Consider the following 25,344-nt stretch of genomic DNA (forward strand, 5'->3'; position numbering starts at 1 on the left):
AAACTTGGTGCTGGGTCTATATAAAGTACAGAGCGCACGGCCCGGACTGGGACACAGTCGGACTGATGAAAGGCCGTGTCAAAGGTCACACCTGCGAACTGTTTCCATTACAACAAGAGTGTGACACGGACTGGGTGGCCACACATGTCCTGTCACTCAAGCAAGACAACACGACCTCCACTCCACCAACTCCCTTCGCCATTAGGAGCTCACTTTTGCCTCTTCTCCCCCCCCACTCTCTTGATCCCAATATGGATCGCGCAATTCACCCTGCCGGACTGCAATTCGCCACGCGGTCGAATAGGTCAGCGGCACGGGCCGTTCGAGGCTCGCAGGCGAAGAACGAGGGAGGTAAAGGATTGGTGGGGTGGGGGCCACGGAAACCGTACAGTCGCACAATTGGTAACCCCCCCCTTAACCGTGGGTTCGAGCCCCGCTTCAGAGACTTGGGCACAAAAATCGAGGCTGACACTCCCAATGCAGTACTGAGGGAGCGCCGCACTGTCGGAGGGGCAGCACTGAGGGAGCGCCGCACTGTCGGAGGGGCAGTACTGAGGGAACGCCGCACTGTCGGAGGGGCAGTACTGAGGGAGCGCCGCACTGTCGGAGGGGCAGTACTGAGGGAGCGCCGCACTGTCGGAGGGACGGTACTGAGGGAGCGCCGCACTGTCGGAGGGGCGGTACTGAGGGAGCGCTGCACTGTCGGAGGGGCAGTACTGAGGGAGCGCCGCACTGTCGGAGGGGCAGTACTGAGGGAGCGCCACACTGTCGGAGGGGCAGTACTGAGGGGGCGCCGCACTGTCGGAGGGTCAGTACTGAGGGAGCGCCGCACTGTCGGAGGGGCAGTACTGAGGGAGCGCCGCACTGTCGGAGGGGCAGTACTGAGGGAGCGCCACACTGTCGGAGGGGCAGTACTGAGGGAGCGCCGCACTGTCGGAGGGGCAGTACTGAGGGAGCGCCGCACTGTCGGAGGGGCGGTACTGAGGGAGCGCCGCACTGTCGGAGGGGCGGTACTGAGGGAACGCCGCACTGTCGGAGGGGCGGTACTGAGGGAGCGCCGCACTGTCGGAGGGGCAGTACTGAGGGAACGCCGCACTGTCGGAGGGGCAGTACTGAGGGAGCGCCGCACTGTCGGAGGGGCAGTACTGAGGGAGTGCTGCACTGTCGGAGGGGCCGTCTTTCGGTTGAGACGTTAAACCGAGGCCCCATCTGCTCTCTCAGGTGGATGTAAAACACCCCATGATACTACTTCAAAGAAGAGCAGGGGGCATTCCCCCTCCAGGTGTCCTGGGGCCAATATTTATCCCTCAACCAACACCTAAAAACAGTGCTGTTTGTGGGAGCTTGCTGTGCGCAAATTGGCTGCCGCTTTTCCCACATTACAACAGTGACTACACTTCAAAAAGTGCTTCATTGGCTGTGAAGCGCTTTGCGACGTCCTGAGGTGGTGAAAGGCGCTGGAGAAATGCAAGTCTTTCTTTCTTTCCTCTAACACTGCTGGGCTGCAATCCCCCACTCGGTCGAATAGCCCGCCGGCACTGTCCAGTCGAGGTTCGCGGGAGGTAAAGGCGTAGGGAAGGGGCCACGGAGCCCCCACAGCGAGGAAATCAGAAGAGGACAGGGGAGAAAAAAACGAATGAAGAGAGGTGCCCGCTGAGGTTCCAGCTCGATCTCGGGGGGCGCGGGGGCAGAGGGGCAGCCTGCGCCCTAAAACACGAGGAGCCAAAGCGAGGGCGGGGGGCGGGGGTGTTCCGATCGAGGGGAACCGGTTCCACCGTGTAATATAGAGCAGGAGAGCCCGAGACAGGGGCAACCGACACATACCGTCCGCCTAACTAAACGGCAATCTTGTGCTCACCTGCTGTGCGCTGGGAGGGGGGACGGGCTCCGTCTCCCGTACGGGCGAGGCCTCACCGGGGCGAGCGACGGAGGCAGTCTGGAACTCACCCGGTTGCACAGAGCTCGAAGCCCTTTCCGATCTCGCCGGCGGCTGCTGGTCCCGGAGGTCCGTGCCCGGAGCGGGCTTCGTGTCTCCGCTGCGGGCAAAGAAAGAGGTCGCCTGCGCAACTGTCTGACCGAGCGGAGCTCACTGGGGCTCGCTGACAGAGAGCATCAGCTGGACAGGGTAACTGGATCTTGAGAGAGAGAGAGAGAGAGAGAGGGAGCAGAGGAGAGGCACGGACTTTGATCGCTGGCCAGAGTGTAAGAACAGGAAGCCTCTCAATTCCCTCACGAGATTAGCCACAAAGCTTTCCAAAATGGATTAACTCTTTCCTGCTTCGCTCGATGCGCTGCTGACAGCCCAGGAGGAGGCCATTCAGCCCATCGTGCCTGTGCCGGCTCTTTGAAAGATCTCTCCAATTAGTCCCACTCCCCCCTGCTCTTTCCCAATAGCTCTGCAAATTTCTCCTTTTCAAGTATTTATCCAATTCCCTTTAAAAAAAAATGTTTTTGTATTATTCATTGATGGGATGTGGGCGTCGCTGGCTAGGCCTGCATTTAGTGCCCATCCCTAATTGCCCTTGAGAAGATGGTGGTGAGCCGCCTTCTTGAACCGCTGCAGTCCATATGGTGTAGGTACACCCACAATGCTGTTAGGAAGGGAGTTCCAGGATTTTGGCCCAGCGACAGTGAAGGAACGGTGTGTGGCTTGGAGGGGAACTTGTAGGTGGTGATGTTCCCATGCGTCTGCTGCCCTTGTCCTTCTAAGTGGTAGAGGTCGCGGGATTGGAAGGTGCTGTTGAAGGAGCTTTGGCAAGTTGCTGCAGTGCACCTTGTAGATGGTCCACACTGCAGCCACGGTGCGCCGGTGGTGGAGGGAGTGAATGTTGAAGGTGGTGGATGGGGTGCCAATCAAGCGGGCTGCTTTATCCTGAATGGTGTCGAGATTCTTGAGTGTTGTTGGGAGCTGCACTCATCCAGGCAAGTGGAGAGTATTCCATCACACTCCTGACTTGTGCCTTGTAGATGGTGGAAAGGCTTTGGGGAGTCAGGAGGTGAGACACTCGCCGCAGAATTCCCAGCCTCTGGCCTGCTCTTGTAGCCACAGTATTTATATAGCTGGTCCAGTTCAGTTTCTGATCAATGGTAACCCCCAGGATGTTGATAGTGGGGGATTCAGCGATGGTAATGCCATTGAATGTCAAGGGGAGATGGTTAGAGTCTCGCTTGTTGGAGATGGTCATTGCCTGGCACTTGTGTGGTGCAAATGTTACTTACCACTTGTCAGCCCAAGTCTGAATGTTGTCCAGGTCTTGCTACATATGGACATGGACTGCGTCAGTATCTGACGAGTCTCGAATGGTGCTGAACAGTGTGCAATCATCAGCGAACATCCCCACTTCTGACCTTATGATGGAGGGAAGGTCATTGATGAAACAGCTGAAGATGGTTGGGCCTAGGACACTGCCCTGAGGAACTCCTGCAGTGATGTCATGTGATTGAGATGAATGACCTCCAACAACCACAGCCAACTTCCTTTGTGCGAGGTATGATTCCAACCAATGGAGAGTTTTCCCCTTGATTCCCATTGACTTCAGTTTTGCTAGGGCTCCTTGATGCCACACTCGATCAAATGCTGCCTTGATGTCAAGGGCAGTCACTCTCACCTCACCTCTTGAGTTCAGCTCTTTTGTCCATGTTTGGACCAAGGCTGTAATGAGGTCAGGAGCTGAGTGGTTACTATTGAATCTGCTTCCACCGCCCTTTCAGGCAGCGCGTTCCAGGTCACAACAACTCGCTACGTAAAAACATTCTCCTCATCTCCCCCTCTGGTTCTTTTGCCGATTATTATCTTCAATCTGTGTCCTCTGGTTACCGACCCTCCTGCCACTGGAAACACTTTCTCCTGATTTACTCCATTGAAACCCCTCGTGATTTTGAACACCTCTATTAAATCTCCCCTTAACCTTCTCTGCTCCAAGGAGAACAATCCCACTCTCTCCACATATAGAGCTTTACTCTGTATCCCTGCCCTGGGAGTGTTTGATGGGGACAGTGTAGAGGGAGCTTTACTCTGTGTCTAACCCGTGCTGTATCTGCCCTGGGAGTGTTTGATGGACAGTGTAGAGGGAGCTTTACTCTATATCTAACCCGTGCTGTACCTGCCCTGGGAGTGTTTGATGCGACAGTGTAAAGGGAGCTTTACTCTGTATCCAACCCGTGCTGTACCTGCCCTGGGAGTGTCTGATGGGACAGTGCAGAGGGAGCTTTACCCTGTATCTAACATGTGCTGTACCTGCCCTGGGAGTGTTTGACGGGACAGTGTAGAGGGAGCTTTACTCTGTATCTAGCCCGTGCTGTATCTGCCCTGGGAGTGTTTGATGGACAGTGTAGAGGGAGCTTTACTCTGTATCTAACCCGTGCTGTACCTGCCCTGGGAGTGTTTGATGCGACAGTGTAAAGGGAGCTTTACTCTGTATCCAACCCGTGCTGTACCTGCCCTGGGAGTGTCTGATGGGACAGTGTAGAGGGAGCTTTACCCTGTATCTAACATGTGCTGTACCTGCCCTGGGAGTGTTTGACGGGACAGTGTAGAGGGAGCTTTACTCTGTATCTAAGCCGTGCTGTACCTGCCCTGGGAGTGTTTGACGGGACAGTGTGGAGGGAGCTTTACTCTGTATCTAACCCGTGCTGTACCTGCCCTGGGAGTGTTTGACGGGACAGTGTAGAGGGAGCTTTACTCTATATCTAACCCGTGCTGTACCTGCCCTGGGAGTGTTTGATGGGACAGTGTAGAGCGAGCTTTACTCTGTATCTAACCCATGCTGTACCTGCCCTGGGAGTGTTTGATGGGACAGTGTAGAGGGAGCTTTACTCTGTATCTAACCCGTGCTGTACCTGCCCTGGGAATGTTTGATGGGACAGTGTAGAGGGAGCTTTACTCTGTATCTAACCCGTGCTGTACCTGCCCTGGGAGTGTTTGATGGGACAGTGTAGAGGGGGCTTTACTCTGTATCTAACCCGTGCTGTATCTGCCCTGGGAGTGTTTGATGGGACAGTGTAGAGGGAACTTTACTCTGTATCTAACCCGTGCTGTACCTGTCCTGGGAGTGTTTGATGGGACAGTGTAGAGGGAGCTTTACTCTGTATCTAACCCGTGCTGTATCTGCCCTGGGAGTGTTTGATGGGACAGTGTAGAGGGAGCTTTACTCTGTATCTAACCCGTGCTGTACCTGTCCTGGGAGTGTTTGATGGGACAGTGTAGAGGGAGCTTTACCCTGTATCTAACATGTGCTGTACCTGCCCTGGGAGTGTTTGACGGGACAGTGTAGAGGGAGCTTTACTCTGTATCTAACCCATGCTGTACCTGCCCTGGGAGTGTTTGATGGGACAGTGTAGAGGGAGCTTTACTCTGTATCTAACCCGTGCTGTACTTGCCCTGGGAGTGTTTGATGGGACAGTGTAGAGGGAGCTTTACTCTGTATCTAACCCGTGCTGTATCTGCCCTGGGAGTGTTTGATGGGACAGTGTAGAAGGAGCTTTACTCTGTATCTAACCCGTGCTGTACCTGTCCTGGGAGTGTTTGATGGGACAGTGTAGAGGGAGCTTTACTCTGTATCTAACCCGTGCTGTACCTGCCCTGGGAGTGTGTGATGGGACAGTGTAGAGGGAGCTTTACTCTGTATCTAACCCGTGCTGTACCTGCCCTGGGAGTGTTTGATGCGACAGTGTAAAGCGAGCTTTACTCTGTATCCAACCCGTGCTGTACCTGCCCTGGGAGTGTCTGATGGGACAGTGTAGAGGGAGCTTTACCCTGTATCTAACATGTGCTGTACCTGCCCTGGGAGTGTTTGACGGGACAGTGTAGAGGGAGCTTTACTCTGTATCTAAGCCGTGCTGTACCTGCTCTGGGAGTGTTTGATGGGACAGTGTGGAGGGACCTTTACTCTATATCTAACCCGTGCTGTACCTGCCCTGGGAGTGTTTGATGGGACAGTGTAGAGGGAGCTTTACTCTGTATCTAGCCCATGCTGTACCTGCCCTGGGAGTGTTTGATGGGACAGTGTAGAGGGAGCTTTACTCTGTATCTAACCCGTGCTGTACCTGCCCTGGGAATGTTTGATGGGACAGTGTAGAGGGAGCTTTACTCTGTATCTAACCCATGCTGTACCTGCCCTGGGAGTGTTTGATGGGACAGTGTAGAGGGAGCTTTACTCTGTATCTAACCCGTGCTGTACCTGCCCTGTGAGTGTTTGATGGGCCAGTGTAGAGGGAGCTTTACTCTGTATCTAACCCGTGCTGTACCTGTCCTGGGTGTGTTTGATGGGACAGTGTAGAGGGAGCTTTACTCTGTATCTAACCCGTGCTGTACCTGCCCTGGGTGTGTTTGATGGGACAGTGTAGAGGGAGCTTTACTCTGTATCTAACCCGTGCTGTACCTGCCCTGGGAGTGTTTGATGGGACAGTGTAGAGGGAGCTTTACTCTGTATCTAACCCGTGCTGTACCTGCCCTGGGAGTGTTTGATGGGACAGTGTAGAGGGAGCTTTACTCTGTATCTTACCCGTGCTGTACCTGCCCTGGGAGTGTTTGATGGGACGGTGATCTGCCAGGGTTGCTGCTTCTATTCGCCATCCAGCGACCTCTGCTGGGGCGTGCGTGTGTGGGCACGGAGATGACCAGGCTTGGCCCGGGCTCAGAAATGCTGGCAGTCCCACTGAATGACCGGCAGTCATGGAGCACTAACCCAATAATCTGGGGCGTTTGTTGGGAGGGGGGAGCACAGGAGTAGGGGTCTCCCCACCTCCCGTAATGTGAGGGGGTGTCACTGTCTGGAAGGTTTCAGTCCTGAACTAACGATTAATACAACCCCTGTACAACCTTTGAGCTCAGAGTTCGCACTAATCCTCTGTTAAATGGTAACCGAGGACTCGGAGGCAAGGACGGTCCAAAGATCTCAGTAAATTCCCATCTGCCCAGATATTCATCCAAAGTGCATCTGCATCGCCTCACCTCCTGTACTCCCGCTGACCTCTCACCTCATGTACTCCCGCTGACCCCTCACATCCTGTACTCCCACTGACCCCTCACCTCTTGTACTCCTGCGCATCGGGAGAAAGATGGGAGGCATTTCTGGAGTACCCCAGCGCCCGGGGTCAGTGAGTGTATCCAGGGCCCGGGGTCAGGGCCTGTACCCAGGGCCCACGGTCAGGGCATGTTCCCAGGGCCCACGGTCAGGGCCTGTACCCAGGACCCATGGTCACGGCGTGTTCCCAGGGCCCACGGTCAGGGCCTGTACCCAGGACCCACGGTCAGGGCTGTTAAGTCTGTGTGTTCTAGTTGTAATTACTAACACAGACTACAAGATTAAAGTTCAACAGGTCTTTACTGGTTGGAGGTCAGGACTATACTAAATACAATATTACTACACAGTGCTTATATACCGGTGGTCACCACCGGTATTACGTATACAGCAGCCAGAGAAAGTAGTACATCTCTTAAGGTGGAACAGGCTTAAGTTCTCTTAAGGTGGAACAGGTTACATACACCACAATCCTCCCTTTTTAGCTTAACAGTCATATCCCCATTTAACATAACATAATAACATATATAACTTCAGGTATAAACAGTTCAAAGGTTCAGTCTCTCAGGAGGCCTTCTGATTCGGTTTGGATAACGCCTTTCAGTGGTCTCTGATTCCTGTTGCTGAGGTGACTCCTCTAGTTGGTCTCCCATGCATTGGGTGTTATCATCATCAGGTACATTCCCTGCCGAGGTAGATGCTTCAGGTTCATTAACGTCTTCCACAGTTGTCTCTGTCGCAACCATGGGTTCAACCCTTGCTCTTGATTCTACCAGTTGATCCGCATGACGCCTTATCACATTGTTACCAATATCTACTGTGTACATCAGAGGTCCTTGTCTGGCCCGAATTGTTCCGGACTGCCATTTTTCGTTTCCATAGCCCCTTGCCAACACTGGTTGTCCTACGTCGAAACTTCGAGTGGTCTTGTTATTAATATGCCGGAACTGTTTGTTTTCCACTTCCCTCCGCACATTTGGTTTTAACAAGTCCAACCTGGACCGCAACCTCATGTTATAAAACATCATGGCAGGACTTTGGTTAGTCACTGCATGAGCGGCGTTTCGATATGCCATTAGGAAATTGTCCACCTTGTGCTGTAGCGGAATCTGATCATCGTTCATGGCCTTTATTGCCTTTTTGAATGTTTGGACAAATCTCTCGGCCAACCCGTTTGTCGCCGGATGATATGGGGCAGAGGTATAATGTTTCACCCCATTCTTCTTTAAGAATTTTTGGAATTCTTCCGACACGAACTGTGGTCCGTTGTCCGAACAGATCTGTTCTGGCAATCCGTTCCTTGCGAATATTGTTCTTAACACCGCAATTGTCTTTTCTGAAGTAGTGGTATTCATCTTGATCACGTCTGGCCATTTGGAATGTGCGTCCACCGCAATTAGGAACATGGAGTCCACGAATGGAACAGCAAAGTCAATATGTACGCGTTGCCATGGGGCTGAAGGTCATTCCCATGGGTGTAGTGGTGCGATCGGAGGTGCATTTTGCACTTTTTGGCACCCAGCGCAGCTTTTCGTCAACTCCTCTATCTGTTGGTCAATACCCGGCCACCATACATAAGCCCTAGCAAGACTTTTCATCTTAACTCCCCCCAGATGACCTTCATGCAGTTCTTTTAGAACTCTTTCCCTTAACTTGGGAGGAATAATCACTCTTGTCCCGTACATCAAAGTACCATGGCAGACGGACAGCTGGTCTCGCCTTGCCGAGAATGCCGGTAACAGAGGATCACCACGTGTTGGCCATCCTTTCACTGTCACCTCGTAGACTCTGGACAGTGTCGGGTCGTTCCTGGTTTCTCTTTCAATACTTGCATTGGTGACTGGTAAACACTCGATGATGGTCGAATGAAATAACTCAACAGGGTCAACTTTCGTCGTTTCTTCTTCTTCAGGTAGTGGCAGGCGCGACAGCCCATCAGCATTGCCATGCTGCTTCGTACCTTTGAATTCTATTTGATATTGATGTGCCCCTAGGAAAAGGGACCATCTCTGGAGACGCTGTGCTGTCATCACTGAAACACCCTTCTTAGGGTTAAAAATGGATACCAACGGCTGATGGTCTGTCAGAAGTGTGAATTTTTGGCCCTGCAGGTAATGATTAAACTTCTTCACTCCCCATACAAGGCTGAGAGCCTCCCTATCGATCTGTGCATAGTTGCGCTCAGCGGAGGTCAATGATCTGGATGCAAACGCGACTGGCCTTTCCGTACCGTTTGGCAACTTGTGTGAGAGTACTGCCCCAATACCATATGGAGAAGCATCACAAGCCAACCGAATAGGCAGTGTCGGGTTGAAGTGAGCCAACACTTCCTCTGAGGTGATCAATTCTTTGCTTTTGCGAAATGCCTTCTTACAGTTTTCGCTCCATTCCCATGGTACCCCCTTCTGTAAAAGAGTGTTTAGCGGGTGCAATACAGTGGATAGATTTGGTAGAAATTTATGGTAATAGTTAATCAATCCTAGAAACGACCTCAACTGAGAGACATTATCCGGAGCAGGAGCCTTTACAACTGCCTCTATCTTGTCAGGAGACTTATGAAGCCCCTCCCGGTCAATGACATGACCACAGTACGAGATCCGCTTCTGGAAGAACTCACATTTCTGCCGATTAACTCTAAGTCCATACTCTTTCAGTCTGTTGAGCACCAGTTCCAAGTTTGCGAGGTGTTCTTCATCACCATCACCTGTAATCAGAATATCGTCCAGGTAACATTGTGTGCCTGGAATTCCCTGTAATACCTGCTCCATGGCCCTCTGCCAAATTGCTGGAGCCGATGCCACTCCAAAAACCAGCCTATTGTACCGGTACAAACCTCGATGCGTGTTGATCGTGAGGTATTGGCGTGACTCTTCTTCAACCTCCATCTGCAAGTACACCTGCGCCAGGTCTATCTTGGTGAAGTGTTTCCCGCCAGACAACGAAGCAAAAATATCCTCAATCCGCGGAAGCGGATACTGCACCGTGTGAAGCACCGGATTAACGGTGATTTTGAAACCTCCACAGATGCGAACCTTCCCTGGTTCTCCTGGCTTGTTGCTCGAAGGACGTTTCATAACGGGAACAATGGGCGTAGCCCACTCACTCCAATCTACCTTAGACAGTACACCTGAACGTTCTAGCGCTTCCAGTTCCGCTTCTACAGTAGGTCATATTGCATAGGGTACCGGTCTGGCTTTAAAAAATTTTGGGTGTGCATGTTCATCAATCTTGATGTTTGCCGTAATTCCTCTCAGTGTTCCCAGTCCCTGCTGGAACACCTCTTTAGCATCATCCAATATATTGGACAATCGTTTAGGTTTGACATCTGTTTCCCCGGAAGCTACCGTTAGTGCCTTCAAGGAGTGCCAGTCCATATTCATTTTCCTAATCCACTCCCGTCCCAGTAGCGGTGGACCTCCTTCAGGTAGCACATATAAGTCCATTACTTGGCTTTCTTCGCCCTTGTGGACCACTTTTACCTCTATCTTTCCGATGGGGTACACTCTTTGCCCCATGTATGTTTTCAATATAATCTCCGTATCCCGTAGGGGAATATGTTGGAATAACCTTTTGTAATCTTTCTTATTCATGACCGTCAATGCCGATCCAGTGTCCAATTCCATCTTTACTTGGACTCCTGCTATCTGAAGGGTGACCCAAATTGTCTGGAGATCTGCATCCTTACCAACGTTGTGTACTCTTAAGCTACCCAGTTCATTACTGCTAGCGTCTGAATCTGACTTCTGTTCGGTCGAACTGCTCTTTGTCACCTTGTGTACCTTTATGTATTTTCCTTGCGGTGACTTTTTGTTGCTGGTCTTCTTTCCTGACCGGCATACTTTAGCTATGTGGCCAAGCCTGCCACACGTTCTGCATTCTTGGTTTTTAAACCAACACTGGTTCTGATCGTGTGTTGTCTTTCCACAACGATAACATTTTACAGTACTCAAACCCAATTTATTTGTACTGAGTTCCGGTGACCGTAGCTGCATTACTGCCATGCCTCTTGCTGCGGCTTCGTGTGCTGCTGCCATAGTGACCGCTTTCTCAAGCGTCACCTCATTCTCCTCGAGCAGTCGCTTTTGTGTATCTTCTTTTAATAAACCACACACAAATTTATCTCGTAGCGCCTCTGTCAGTCTCGTTCCAAACTGACAGTACTTTGCTAGCTTACGCAATTCCATTAAATATTCAGCATTGCTTTCATCCTTCAGCTGCATTCTGCTGTAAAATTTAAATCGTTCCGCTAGCATCAGCGGCGTGGGGTTTAGATGATTTTTCAGGACAGTAACAATCTCCTCGAACGTCTTATCCGCCGGTTCATCTGGTGATAAAAGGTGTTTCAATTGCCCGTATGTCTTCGCACCCATTAAGTTTAATAATGTTAGTGCTTTCTCTTCATCTGGGATTTTATTTGCTTTACAATAATTTTGTATGCGTTCTACATACATGGCCCAATCTTCGATGTCGCTATCAAAGGTATTAATGTTCCCATGTTTAGGCATCGTTGCAATTTAATTTATTTTAATTTTCATCCAAGATGGCGGCTTCCCGCTCTTGTCTTCGTCCTCCGCCTACAAAATGGCGGTTTTCCCGCGCTTGGCGGTCTTCACCCATCCCCCGACGCTGTCTCCGCTTCACCGCGGCTCTCGCGCCTTCAGTTGCCCCAGACGCTGCGCCTTTTTAGCCCGAATGCGGCCCGGCCCTTATCACCAGCCGCGATTGATGTCCCCGCGCTGCGCCTTTCGGCCCGAATGCGGCCCGGCCCTTATCTCCGGTCGCGATCGATCTCACCGCCCTTATTCCTCCGTCTTCCCTCCCCGTCTGTACAGCCAACGCGGCCGACTTTCTGGTCGCGCCGCTGCCCGGCTTACCCACCACCGAGGTAGAAAGAAGATAGCTGACAGCCGCTGATGGAGGCTTCGAGTTCAGGATGTCTTCTGCACTCTGGTTTCTCGATGTCTGCCGCGCGACGTGTCTTCCAGCAGGGTGATGAGGGTGGAAGCCTCTCTTCGACGTCCGTTCTGTGGATGAAGCCGCCGTGGATATAAACTGCCGCAGGGTAAGAATCGGACTCGTCGCCACTGTTAAGTCTGTGTGTTCTAGTTGTAATTACTAACACAGACTACAAGGTTAAAGTTCAACAGGTCTTTACTGGTTGGAGGTCAGGACTATACTAAATACAATATTACTACACAGTGCTTATATACCGGTGGTCACCACCGGTATTACGTATACAGCAGCCAGAGAAAGTAGTACATCTCTTAAGGTGGAACAGGCTTAAGTTCTCTTAAGGTGGAACAGGTTACATACACCACAAGGGCCTGTTCCCAGGGCCCACGGTCAGGGCCTGTACCCAGGGCCCACGGTCAGGGCGTGTTCCCAGGGCCCACGGTCAGGGTCACGTGGCAGGTATGCAGAATGGGTTACTGAACACCTAGCAATTAGAAAATTGATTAATCATTATCAAGAGATAATTGAGGGCCTGGAATTCAGTTTTTGTGCAAGGACACATTTGGGCTGATCGAGGTGAAGGCATCTCAGCCCTTCAGAATCAAACACTTCACATCTCAGGGACCCACTGTCCCATCAAACACTCCCAGGGCAGGTACAGCACGGGTTAGATACAGAGTAAAGCTCCCTCTACACTGTCCCATCAAACACTCCCAGGGCAGGTACAGCACGGGTTAGATACAGAGTAAAGCTCCCTCTACACTGTCCCCATCAAACACTCCCAGGGCAGGTACAGCACGGGGTTAGATACAGAGTAAAGCTCCCTCTACACTGTCCTGTCAAACACTCCCAGGGCAGGTACAGCACGGGTTAGATACAGAGTAAAGCTCCCTCTACACTGTCCCATCAAACACTCCCAGGGCAGGTACAGCACGGGTTAGGTACAGAGTAAAGCTCCCTCTACACTGTCCCATCAAACACTCCCAGGGCAGGTACAGCACGGGTTAGATACAGAGTAAAGCTACCTCTACACTGTCCCGTCAAACACTCCCAGGGCAGGTACAGCACGGGTTAGATACAGAGCAAAGCTCCCTCTACACTGTCCCATCAAACACTCCCAGGGCAGGGACAGCACGGGTTAGATACAGAGTAAAGCTCCCTCTACACTGTCCCATCAAACACTCCCAGGGCAGGTACAGCACGGGTTAGATACAGAGTAAAGCTCCCTCTACACTGTCCCATCAAACACTCCCAGGGCAGGGACTGCACGGGTTAGATACAGAGTAAAGCTCCCTCTACACTGTCCCATGAAACACTCCCAGGGCAGGTACAGCACGGGTTAGATACAGAGTAAAGCTCCCTCTACACTGTCCCATCAAACACTCCCAGGGCAGGTACAGCACGGGTTAGATACAGAGTAAAGCTCTCTCTACACTGTCCCCATCAAACACTCCCAGGGCAGGTACAGCACGGGTTAGATACAGAGTAAAGCTCCCTCTACACTGTCCCATCAAACACTTCCAGGGCAGGTACAGCACGGGTTAGATACAGAGTAAAGCTCCCTCGACACTGTCCCATCAAACACTCCCAGGGCAGGTACAGCACGGGTTAGATACAGAGTAAAGCTCCCTCTACACTGTCCCATCAAACACTCCCAGGGCAGGTGCAGCACGGGTTAGATACAGAGTAAAGCTCCCTCTACACTGTCCCATCAAACACTCCCAGGGCAGGTACAGCACGGGCTAGATACAGAGTAAAGATCCCTCTACACTGTCCCATCAAACACTCCCAGGGCAGCTCCAGCACGGGTTAGATACAGAGTAAAGCTCCCTCTACACTGTCCCATCAAACACTCCCAGGGCAGGTACAGCACGGGTTAGATACAGAGTAAAGCTCCCTCTACACTGTCCCATCAAACACTCCCAGGGCAGGTACAGCACGGGTTAGATACAGAGTAAAGCTCCCTCTACACTGTCCCATCAAACACTCCCAGGGCAGGTACAGCACGGGTTAGATACAGAGTAAAGCTCCCTCTACACTGTCCCATCAAACACTCCCATGGCAGGTACAGCACGGGTTAGATACAGAGTAAAGCTCCCTCTACACTGTCCCATCAAACACTCCCAGGGCAGGTACAGCACGGGTTAGATACAGAGTAAAGCTCCCTCTACACTGTCCCATCAAACACTCCCAGGGCAGGTACAGCACGGGTTAGATACAGAGTAAAGCTCCCTCTACACTGTCCCATCAAACACTCCCAGGGCAGGTACAGCACGGGTTAGATACAGAGTAAAGCTCCCTCTACACTGTCCCATCAAACACTCCCAGGGCAGGTACAGCACGGGTTAGATACAGAGTAAAGCTCCCTCTACACTGTCCCATCAAACACTCCCAGGGCAGGTACAGCACGGGTTAGATACAGAGTAAAGCTCCCTCTACACTGTCCCATCAAACACTCCCAGGGCAGGTACAGCACGGGTTAGATACAGAGTAAAGCTCCCTCTACACTGTCCCATCAAACACTCCCAGGGCAGGTACAGCACGGGTTAGATACAGAGTAAAGCTCCCTCTACACTGTCCCATCAAACACTCCCATGGCAGGTACAGCACGGGTTAGATACAGAGTAAAGCTCCCTCTACACTGTCCCATCAAACACTCCCAGGGCAGGTACAGCACGGGTTAGATACAGAGTAAAGCTCCCTCTACACTGTCCCATCAAACACTCCCAGGGCAGGTACAGCACGGGTTAGATACAGAGTAAAGCTCCCTCTACACTGTCCCATCAAACACTCCCAGGACAGGTACTGCACGGGTTAGATACAGAGTAAAGCTCCCTCTACACTGTCCCATCAAACACTCCCAGGGCAGGGACTGCACGGGTTAGATACAGAGTAAAGCTCCCTCTACACTGTCCCATGAAACACTCCCAGGGCAGGTACAGCACGGGTTAGATACAGAGTAAAGCTCCCTCTACACTGTCCCATCAAACACTCCCAGGGCAGGTACAGCACGGGTTAGATACAGAGTAAAGCTCTCTCTACACTGTCCCCATCAAACACTCCCAGGGCAGGTACAGCACGGGTTAGATACAGAGTAAAGCTCCCTCTACACTGTCCCATCAAACACTCCCAGGGCAGGTACAGCACGGGTTAGATACAGAGTAAAGCTCCCTCGACACTGTCCCATCAAACACTCCCAGGGCAGGTACAGCACGGGTTAGATACAGAGTAAAGCTCCCTCTACACTGTCCCATCAAACACTCCCAGGGCAGGTGCAGCACGGGTTAGATACAGAGTAAAGCTCCCTCTACACTGTCCCATCAAACACTCCCAGGGCAGGTACAGCACGGGCTAGATACAGAGTAAAGATCCCTCTACACTGTCCCATCAAACACTCGCAGGGCAGCTCCAGCACGGGTTAGATACAGAGTAAAGCTCCCTCTACACTGTCCCATCAAACACTCCCAGGGCAGGTACAGCACGGGTTAGATACAGAGTAAAGCTCCCTCTACACTGTCCCATCAAACACTCCCAGGGCAGGTACAGCACGGGTTAGATACAGAGTAAAGCTCCCTCTACACTGTCCCGTCAAACACTCCCAGGGCAGGTACAGCACGGGTTAGATACAGAGTAAAGCACCCTCTACACTGTCCCATCAAACACTCCCAGGGCAGGTACAGCACGGGTTAGATACAGAGTAAAGCTCCCTCTACACTGTCCCATCAAACACTCCCATGGCAGGTACAGCACGGGTTAGATACAGAGTAAAGCTCCCTCTACACTGTCCCATCAAACACTCCCAGGGCAGGTACAGCACGGGTTAGATACAGAGTAAAGCTCCCTCTACACTGTCCCATCAAACACTCCCAGGGCAGGTACAGCACGGGTTAGATACAGAGTAAAGCTCCCTCTACACTGTCCCATCAAACACTCCCAGGGCAGGTACAGCACGGGTTAGATACAGAGTAAAGCTCCCTCTACACTGTCCCATCAAACACTCCCAGGGCAGGTACAGCACGGGTTAGATACAGAGTAAAGCTCCCTCTACACTGTCCCATCAAACACTCCCAGGGCAGGTACAGCACGGGTTAGATACAGAGTAAAGCTCCCTCTACACTGTCCCATCAAACACTCCCAGGGCAGGTACAGCACGGGTTAGATACAGAGTAAAGCTCCCTCTACACTGTCCCGTCAAACACTCCCAGGGCAGGTACAGCACGGGTTAGATACAGAGTAAAGCTCCCTCTACACTGTCCCATCAAACACTCCCAGGGCAGGTACAGCACGGGTTAGATACAGAGTAAAGCTCCCTCTACACTGTCCCATCAAACACTCCCAGGGCAGGTACAGCACGGGTTAGATACAGAGTAAAGCTCCCTCTACACTGTCCCATCAAACACTCCCAGGGCAGGTACAGCACGGGTTAGATACAGAGTAAAGCTCCCTCTACACTGTCCCAAACACTCCCAGGGCAGGTACAGCACGGGTTAGATACAGAGTAAAGCTCCCTCTACACTGTCCCATCAAACACTCCCAGGGCAGGTACAGCACGGGTTAGATATAGATTAAAGCTCCCTCTACACTGTCCCATCAAACACTCCCAGGGCAGGTACAGCACGGCTTAGATACAGAGTAAAGCTCCCTCTACACTGTCCCATCAAACACTCCCATTGCAGGTACAGCACGGGTTAGATACAGAGTAAAGCTCACTCTACATTGTCCCATCAAACACTCCCTGGGCAGGTACAGCACGGGTTAGATACAGAGTAAAGCTCCCTCTACACTGTCCCATCAAACACTCCCATTGCAGGTACAGCACGGGTTAGATACAGAGTAAAGCTCACTCTACATTGTCCCATCAAACACTCCCAGGGCAGGTACAGCACGGTTTAGATACAGAGTAAAGCTCCCTCTACACTGTCCCATCAAACACTCCCATTGCAGGTACAGCACGGGTTAGATACAGAGTAAAGCTCCCTCTACACTGTCCCATCAAACACTCCCAGGGCAGGTACAGCACGGGTTAGATACAGAGTAAAGCTCCCTCTACACTGTCCCCATCAAACACTCCCAGGGCAGGTACAGCACGGGGTTAGATACAGAGTAAAGCTCCCTCTACACTGTCCTGTCAAACACTCCCAGGGCAGGTACAGCACGGGTTAGATACAGAGTAAAGCTCCCTCTACACTGTCCCATCAAACACTCCCAGGGCAGGTACAGCACGGGTTAGGTACAGAGTAAAGCTCCCTCTACACTGTCCCATCAAACACTCCCAGGGCAGGTACAGCACGGGTTAGATACAGAGTAAAGCTACCTCTACACTGTCCCGTCAAACACTCCCAGGGCAGGTACAGCACGGGTTAGATACAGAGCAAAGCTCCCTCTACACTGTCCCATCAAACACTCCCAGGGCAGGGACAGCACGGGTTAGATACAGAGTAAAGCTCCCTCTACACTGTCCCATCAAACACTCCCAGGGCAGGTACTGCACGGGTTAGATACAGAGTAAAGCTCCCTCTACACTGTCCCATCAAACACTCCCAGGGCAGGGACTGCACGGGTTAGATACAGAGTAAAGCTCCCTCTACACTGTCCCATGAAACACTCCCAGGGCAGGTACAGCACGGGTTAGATACAGAGTAAAGCTCCCTCTACACTGTCCCATCAAACACTCCCAGGGCAGGTACAGCACGGGTTAGATACAGAGTAAAGCTCTCTCTACACTGTCCCCATCAAACACTCCCAGGGCAGGTACAGCACGGGTTAGATACAGAGTAAAGCTCCCTCTACACTGTCCCATCAAACACTCCCAGGGCAGGTACAGCACGGGTTAGATACAGAGTAAAGCTCCCTCGACACTGTCCCATCAAACACTCCCAGGGCAGGTACAGCACGGGTTAGATACAGAGTAAAGCTCCCTCTACACTGTCCCATCAAACACTCCCAGGGCAGGTGCAGCACGGGTTAGATACAGAGTAAAGCTCCCTCTACACTGTCCCATCAAACACTCCCAGGGCAGGTACAGCACGGGCTAGATACAGAGTAAAGATCCCTCTACACTGTCCCATCAAACACTCCCAGGGCAGCTCCAGCATGGGTTAGATACAGAGTAAAGCTCCCTCTACACTGTCCCATCAAACACTCCCAGGGCAGGTACAGCACGGGTTAGATACAGAGTAAAGCTCCCTCTACACTGTCCCATCAAACACTCCCAAGGCAGGTACAGCACGGGTTAGATACAGAGTAAAGCTCCCTCTACACTGTCCCATCAAACACTCCCATTGCAGGTACAGCACGGGTTAGATACAGAGTAAAGCACCCTCTACACTGTCCCATCAAACACTCCCAGGGCAGGTACAGCACGGGTTAGATACAGAGTAAAGCTCCCTCTACACTGTCCCCATCAAACACTCCCAGGGCAGGTACAGCACGGGGTTAGATACAGAGTAAAGCTCCCTCTACACTGTCCTGTCAAACACTCCCAGGGCAGGTACAGCACGGGTTAGATACAGAGTAAAGCTCCCTCTACACTGTCCCATCAAACACTCCCAGGGCAGGTACAGCACGGGTTAGGTACAGAGTAAAGCTCCCTCTACACTGTCCCATCAAACACTCCCAGGGCAGGTACAGCACGGGTTAGATACAGAGTAAAGCTACCTCTACACTGTCCCGTCAAACACTCCCAGGGCAGGTACAGCACGGGTTAGATACAGAGCAAAGCTCCCTCTACACTGTCCCATCAAACACTCCCAGGGCAGGGACAGCACGGGTTAGATACAGAGTAAAGCTCCCTCTACACTGTCCCATCAAACACTCCCAGGGCAGGTACTGCACGGGTTAGGTACAGAGTAAAGCTCCCTCTACACTGTCCCATCAAACACTCCCAGGGCAGGTGCAGCACGGGTTAGATACAGAGTAAAGCTCCCTCTACACTGTCCCATCAAACACTCCCAGGGCAGGTACAGCACGGGCTAGATACAGAGTAAAGATCCCTCTACACTGTCCCATCAAACACTCCCAGGGCAGCTCCAGCATGGGTTAGATACAGAGTAAAGCTCCCTCTACACTGTCCCATCAAACACTCCCAGGGCAGGTACAGCACGGGTTAGATACAGAGTAAAGCTCCCTCTACACTGTCCCATCAAACACTCCCAAGGCAGGTACAGCACGGGTTAGATACAGAGTAAAGCTCCCTCTACACTGTCCCGTCAAACACTCCCAGGGCAGGTACAGCACGGGTTAGATACAGAGTAAAGCTCCCTCTACACTGTCCCATCAAACACTCCCAGGGCAGGTACAGCACGGGTTAGATACAGAGTAAAGCTCCCTCTACACTGTCCCATCAAACACTCCCATGGCAGGTACAGCACGGGTTAGATACAGAGTAAAGCTCCCTCTACACTGTCCCATCAAACACTCCCAGGGCAGGTACAGCACGGGTTAGATACAGAGTAAAGCTCCCTCTACACTGTCCCATCAAACACTCCCAGGGCAGGTACAGCACGGGTTAGATACAGAGTAAAGCTCCCTCTACACTGTCCCATCAAACACTCCCAGGGCAGGTACAGCACGGGTTAGATACAGAGTAAAGCTCCCTCTACACTGTCCCATCAAACACTCCCAGGGCAGGTACAGCACGGGTTAGATACAGAGTAAAGCTCCCTCTACACTGTCCCATCAAACACTCCCAGGGCAGGTACAGCACGGGTTAGATACAGAGTAAAGCTCCCTCTACACTGTCCCATCAAACACTCCCAGGGCAGGTACAGCACGGGTTAGATACAGAGTAAAGCTCCCTCTACACTGTCCCGTCAAACACTCCCAGGGCAGGTACAGCACGGGTTAGATACAGAGTAAAGCTCCCTCTACACTGTCCCATCAAACACTCCCAGGGCAGGTACAGCACGGGTTAGATACAGAGTAAAGCTCCCTCTACACTGTCCCATCAAACACTCCCAGGGCAGGTACAGCACGGGTTAGATACAGAGTAAAGCTCCCTCTACACTGTCCCATCAAACACTCCCAGGGCAGGTACAGCACGGGTTAGATACAGAGTAAAGCTCCCTCTACACTGTCCCAAACACTCCCAGGGCAGGTACAGCACGGGTTAGATACAGAGTAAAGCTCCCTCTACACTGTCCCATCAAACACTCCCAGGGCAGGTACAGCATAGGTTAGATACAGAGTAAAGCTCCCTCTACACTGTCCCATCAAACACTCCCAGGGCAGGTACAGCACGGGTTAGATATAGAGTAAAGCTCCCTCTACACTGTCCCATCAAACACTCCCAGGGCAGGTACAGCACGGGTTAGATACAGAGTAAAGCTCCCTCTACACTGTCCCATCAAACACTCCCATTGCAGGTACAGCACGGGTTAGATACAGAGTAAAGCTCACTCTACATTGTCCCATCAAACACTCCCTGGGCAGGTACAGCACGGGTTAGATACAGAGTAAAGCTCCCTCTACACTGTCCCATCAAACACTCCCATTGCAGGTACAGCACGGGTTAGATACAGAGTAAAGCTCACTCTACATTGTCCCATCAAACACTCCCAGGGCAGGTACAGCACGGTTAGATACAGAGTAAAGCTCCCTCTACACTGTCCCATCAAACACTCCCATTGCAGGTACAGCACGGGTTAGATACAGAGTAAAGCTCCCTCTACACTGTCCCATCAAACACTCCCAGGGCAGGTACAGCACGGGTTAGATACAGAGTAAAGCGCCCTCTACACTGTCCTGTCAAACACTCCCAGGGCAGGTAAGGCACGGGTTAGATACAGAGTAAAGCTCCCTCTACACTGTCCCATCAAACACTCCCAAGGCAGGTACAGCACGGTTTAGATACAGAGTAAAGCTCCCTCTACACTGTCCCATCAAACACTCCCAGGGCAGGTAAGGCACGGGTTAGATACAGAGTAAAGCTCCCTCTACACTGTCCCATCACACACTCCCAGGGCAGGTACAGCATGGGGTTAGATACAGAGTAAAGCTCCCTCTACACTGTCCCATCAAACACTCCCAGGGCAGGTAAGGCACAGGTTAGATACAGAGTAAAGCTCCCTCTACACTGTCCCATCAAACACTCCCAGGGCAGGTACAGCACGGGTTAGATACAGAGTAAAGCTCCCTCTACACTGTCCTATCAAACACTCCCAGGGCAGGTAAGGCACGGGTTACATACAGAGTAAAGCTCCCTCTACACTGTCCCATCAAACACTCCCAGGGCAGGTACAGCACGGGTTAGATACAGAGTAAAGCTCCCTCTACACTGTCCCATCAAACACTCCCAGGGCAGGTAAGGCACGGGTTACATACAGAGTAAAGCTCCCTCTACACTGTCCCATCAAACACTCCCAGGGCAGGTACAGCACGGGTTAGATACAGAGTAAAGCTCCCTCTACACTGTCCCATCAAACGCTCCCAGGGCAGGTAAGGCACGGGTTAGATACAGAGTAAAGCTCCCTCTACACTGTCCCCATCAAACACTCCCAGGGCAGGTACAGCACGGGTTAGATACAGAGTAAAGCTCCCTCTACACTGTCCCATCAAACACTCCCAGGGCAGGTACAGCATGGGTTAGATACAGAGTAAAGCTCCCTATACACTGTCCCATCAAACACTCCCAGGGCAGGTACAGCATGGGTTAGATACAGAGTAAAGCTCACTCTACACTGTCCCATCAAACACTCCCAGGGCAGGTACAGCACGGGTTAGATACAGAGTAAAGCTCCCTCTACACTGTCCCGTCAAACACTCCCAGGGCAGGTACAGCACGGGTTAGATACAGAGTAAAGCTCCCTCTACACTGTCCCATCAAACACTCCCAGGGCAGGTACAGCACGGGTTAGATACAGAGTAAAGCTCCCTCTACACTGTCCCATCAAACACTCCCAGGGCAGGTACAGCACGGGTTAGATACAGAGTAAAGCTCCCTCTACACTGTCCCATCAAACATTCCCAGGGCAGGTACAGCACGGGTTAGATACAGAGTAAAGCTCCCTCTACACTGTCCCATCAAACACTCCCAGGGCAGGTACAGCACGGGTTAGATACAGAGTAAAGCTCCCTCTACACTGTCCCATCAAACACTCCCAGGGCAGGTACAGCACGGGTTAGGTACAGAGTAAAGCTCCCTCTACACTGTCCCGTCACACACTCCCAGGGCAGGTACAGCACGGGTTAGATACAGAGTAAAGCTCCCTCTACACTGTCCCATCAAACACTCCCAGGGCAGGTACAACACGGGTTAGATACAGAGTAAAGCTCCCTCTACACTGTCCCATCAAACAGTCCCAGGGCAGGTACAGCACGGGTTAGATACAGAGTAAAGCTCCCTCTACACTGTCCCGTCACACACTCCCAGGGCAGGTACAGCACGGGTTAGATACAGAGTAAAGCTCCCTCTACACTGTCCCATCAAACACTCCCAGGGCAGGTACAGCACGGGTTAGATAGAGAGTAAAGCTCCCTCTACACTGTCCCATCAAACAGTCCCAGGGCAGGTACAGCACGGGTTAGATACAGAGTAAAGCTCCCTCTACACTGTCCCGTCACACACTCCAAGGGCAGGTACAGCACGGGTTAGATACAGAGTAAAGCTCCCTCTACACTGTCCCATCAAACACTCCCAGGGCAGGTACAGCACGGGTTAGATACAGAGTAAAGCTCCCTCGACACTGTCCCATCAAACACTCCCAGGGCAGGTACAGCACGGGTTAGATACAGAGTAAAGCTCCCTCTACACTGTCCCATCAAACACTCCCAGGGCAGGTACTGCACGGGTTAGATACAGAGTAAAGCTCCCTCTACACTGTCCCATCAAACACTCCCAGGGCAGGTACAGCACGGGTTAGATACAGAGTAAAGCTCCCTCTACACTGTCCCATCAAACACTCCCAGGGCAGGTACAGCACGGGCTAGATACAGAGTAAAGCTCCCTCTACACTGTCCCATCAAACACTCCCAGGGCAGCTCCAGCACGGGTTAGATACAGAGTAAAGCTCCCTCTACACTGTCCCATCAAACACTCCCAGGGCAGGTACAGCACGGGTTAGATACAGAGTAAAGCTCCCTCTACACTGTCCCATCAAACACTCCCAGGGCAGGTACAGCACGGGTTAGATACAGAGTAAAGCTCCCTCTACACTGTCCCATCAAACACTCCCAGGGCAGGTACAGCACGGGTTAGATACAGAGTAAAGCTCCCTCTACACTGTCCCGTCAAACACTCCCAGGGCAGGTACAGCACGGGTTAGATACAGAGTAAAGCTCCCTCTACACTGTCCCATCAAACACTCCCAGGGCAGGTACAGCACGGCTTAGATACAGAGTAAAGCTCCCTCTACACTGTCCCATCAAACACTCCCATGGCAGGTACAGCACGGGTTAGATACAGAGTAAAGCTCCCTCTACACTGTCCCATCAAACACTCCCAGGGCAGGTACAGCACGGGTTAGATACAGAGTAAAGCTCCCTCTACACTGTCCCATCAAACACTCCCAGGGCAGGTACAGCACGGGTTAGATACAGAGTAAAGCTCCCTCTACACTGTCCCATCAAACACTCCCAGGGCAGGTACAGCACGGGTTAGATACAGAGTAAAGCTCCCTCTACACTGTCCCATCAAACACTCCCAGGGCAGGTACAGCACGGGTTAGATACAGAGTAAAGCTCCCTCTACACTGTCCCATCAAACACTCCCAGGGCAGGTACAGCACGGGTTAGATACAGAGTAAAGCTCCCTCTACACTGTCCCATCAAACACTCCCAGGGCAGGTACAGCACGGGTTAGATACAGAGTAAAGCTCCCTCTACACTGTCCCGTCAAACACTCCCAGGGCAGGTACAGCACGGGTTAGATACAGAGTAAAGCTCCCTCTACACTGTCCCATCAAACACTCCCAGGGCAGGTACAGCACGGGTTAGATACAGAGTAAAGCTCCCTCTACACTGTCCCATCAAACACTCCCAGGGCAGGTACAGCACGGGTTAGATACAGAGTAAAGCTCCCTCTACACTGTCCCATCAAACACTCCCAGGGCAGGTACAGCACGGGTTAGATACAGAGTAAAGCTCCCTCTACACTGTCCCAAACACTCCCAGGGCAGGTACAGCACGGGTTAGATACAGAGTAAAGCTCCCTCTACACTGTCCCATCAAACACTCCCAGGGCAGGTACAGCATAGGTTAGATACAGAGTAAAGCTCCCTCTACACTGTCCCATCAAACACTCCCAGGGCAGGTACAGCACGGGTTAGATATAGAGTAAAGCTCCCTCTACACTGTCCCATCAAACACTCCCAGGGCAGGTACAGCACGCGTTAGATACAGAGTAAAGCTCCCTCTACACTGTCCCATCAAACACTCCCATTGCAGGTACAGCACGGGTTAGATACAGAGTAAAGCTCACTCTACATTGTCCCATCAAACACTCCCTGGGCAGGTACAGCACGGGTTAGATACAGAGTAAAGCTCCCTCGACACTGTCCCATCAAACACTCCCATTGCAGGTACAGCACGGGTTAGATACAGAGTAAAGCTCACTCTACATTGTCCCATCAAACACTCCCAGGGCAGGTACAGCACGGTTTAGATACAGAGTAAAGCTCCCTCTACACTGTCCCATCAAACACTCCCATTGCAGGTACAGCACGGGTTAGATACAGAGTAAAGCTCCCTCTACACTGTCCCATCAAACACTCCCAGGGCAGGTACAGCACGGGTTAGATACAGAGTAAAGCTCCCTCTACACTGTCCTGCCAAACACTCCCAGGGCAGGTACAGCACGGTTTAGATACAGAGTAAAGCTCCCTCTACACTGTCCCATCAAACACTCCCAGGGCAGGTACAGCACGGGTTAGATACAGAGTAAAGCTCCCTCTACACTGTCCCATCAAACACCCCCAGGGCAGGTACAGCATGGGGTTAGATACAGAGTAAAGCTCCCTCTACACTGTCCCGTCAAACACTCCCAGGGCAGGTACAGCACGGGTTAGATACAGAGTAAAGCTCCCTCTACACTGTCCCATCAAACACTCCCAGGGCAGGTAAGGCACGGGTGAGATACAGAGTAAAGCTCCCTCTACACTGTCCCATCACACACTCCCAGGGCAGGTACAGCATGGGGTTAGATACAGAGTAAAGCTCCCTCTACACTGTCCCATCAAACACTCCCAGGGCAGGTAAGGCACGGGTTAGATACAGAGTAAAGCTCCCTCTACACTGTCCTATCAAACACTCCCAGGGCAGGTAAGGCACGGGTTACATACAGAGTAAAGCTCCCTCTACACTGTCCCATCAAACACTCCCAGGGCAGGTAAGGCACGGGTTAGATACAGAGTAAAGCTCCCTCTACACTGTCCCA

At 52.0% G+C, this 25,344-nt stretch overlaps 1 protein-coding gene across 1 annotated transcript in view; it reads left to right on the forward strand.

The window, feature by feature from the left end:
• Positions 1 to 159: 159 nt before the first annotated feature.
• LOC147092877 (transforming growth factor beta-2 proprotein-like) overlaps positions 160 to 25,344 on the forward strand; it is a 97,122-nt gene continuing 71,937 nt past the window's right edge. The window contains exon 1 of the mRNA XM_085976154.1: positions 160 to 351. Within this exon, the coding sequence (XP_085832280.1) occupies positions 252 to 351 (100 nt within the window). The 5' untranslated portion in view covers positions 160 to 251. The remainder of the gene's footprint in view (positions 352 to 25,344) is intronic.

Source organism: Somniosus microcephalus, unplaced genomic scaffold (assembly GCF_052327205.1).
Source record: "Somniosus microcephalus isolate GS21.2 unplaced genomic scaffold, FLI_Smic_1.0 unresolved_chr2, whole genome shotgun sequence".
Classification (NCBI taxonomy): Eukaryota; Metazoa; Chordata; class Chondrichthyes; order Squaliformes; family Somniosidae; genus Somniosus; species Somniosus microcephalus.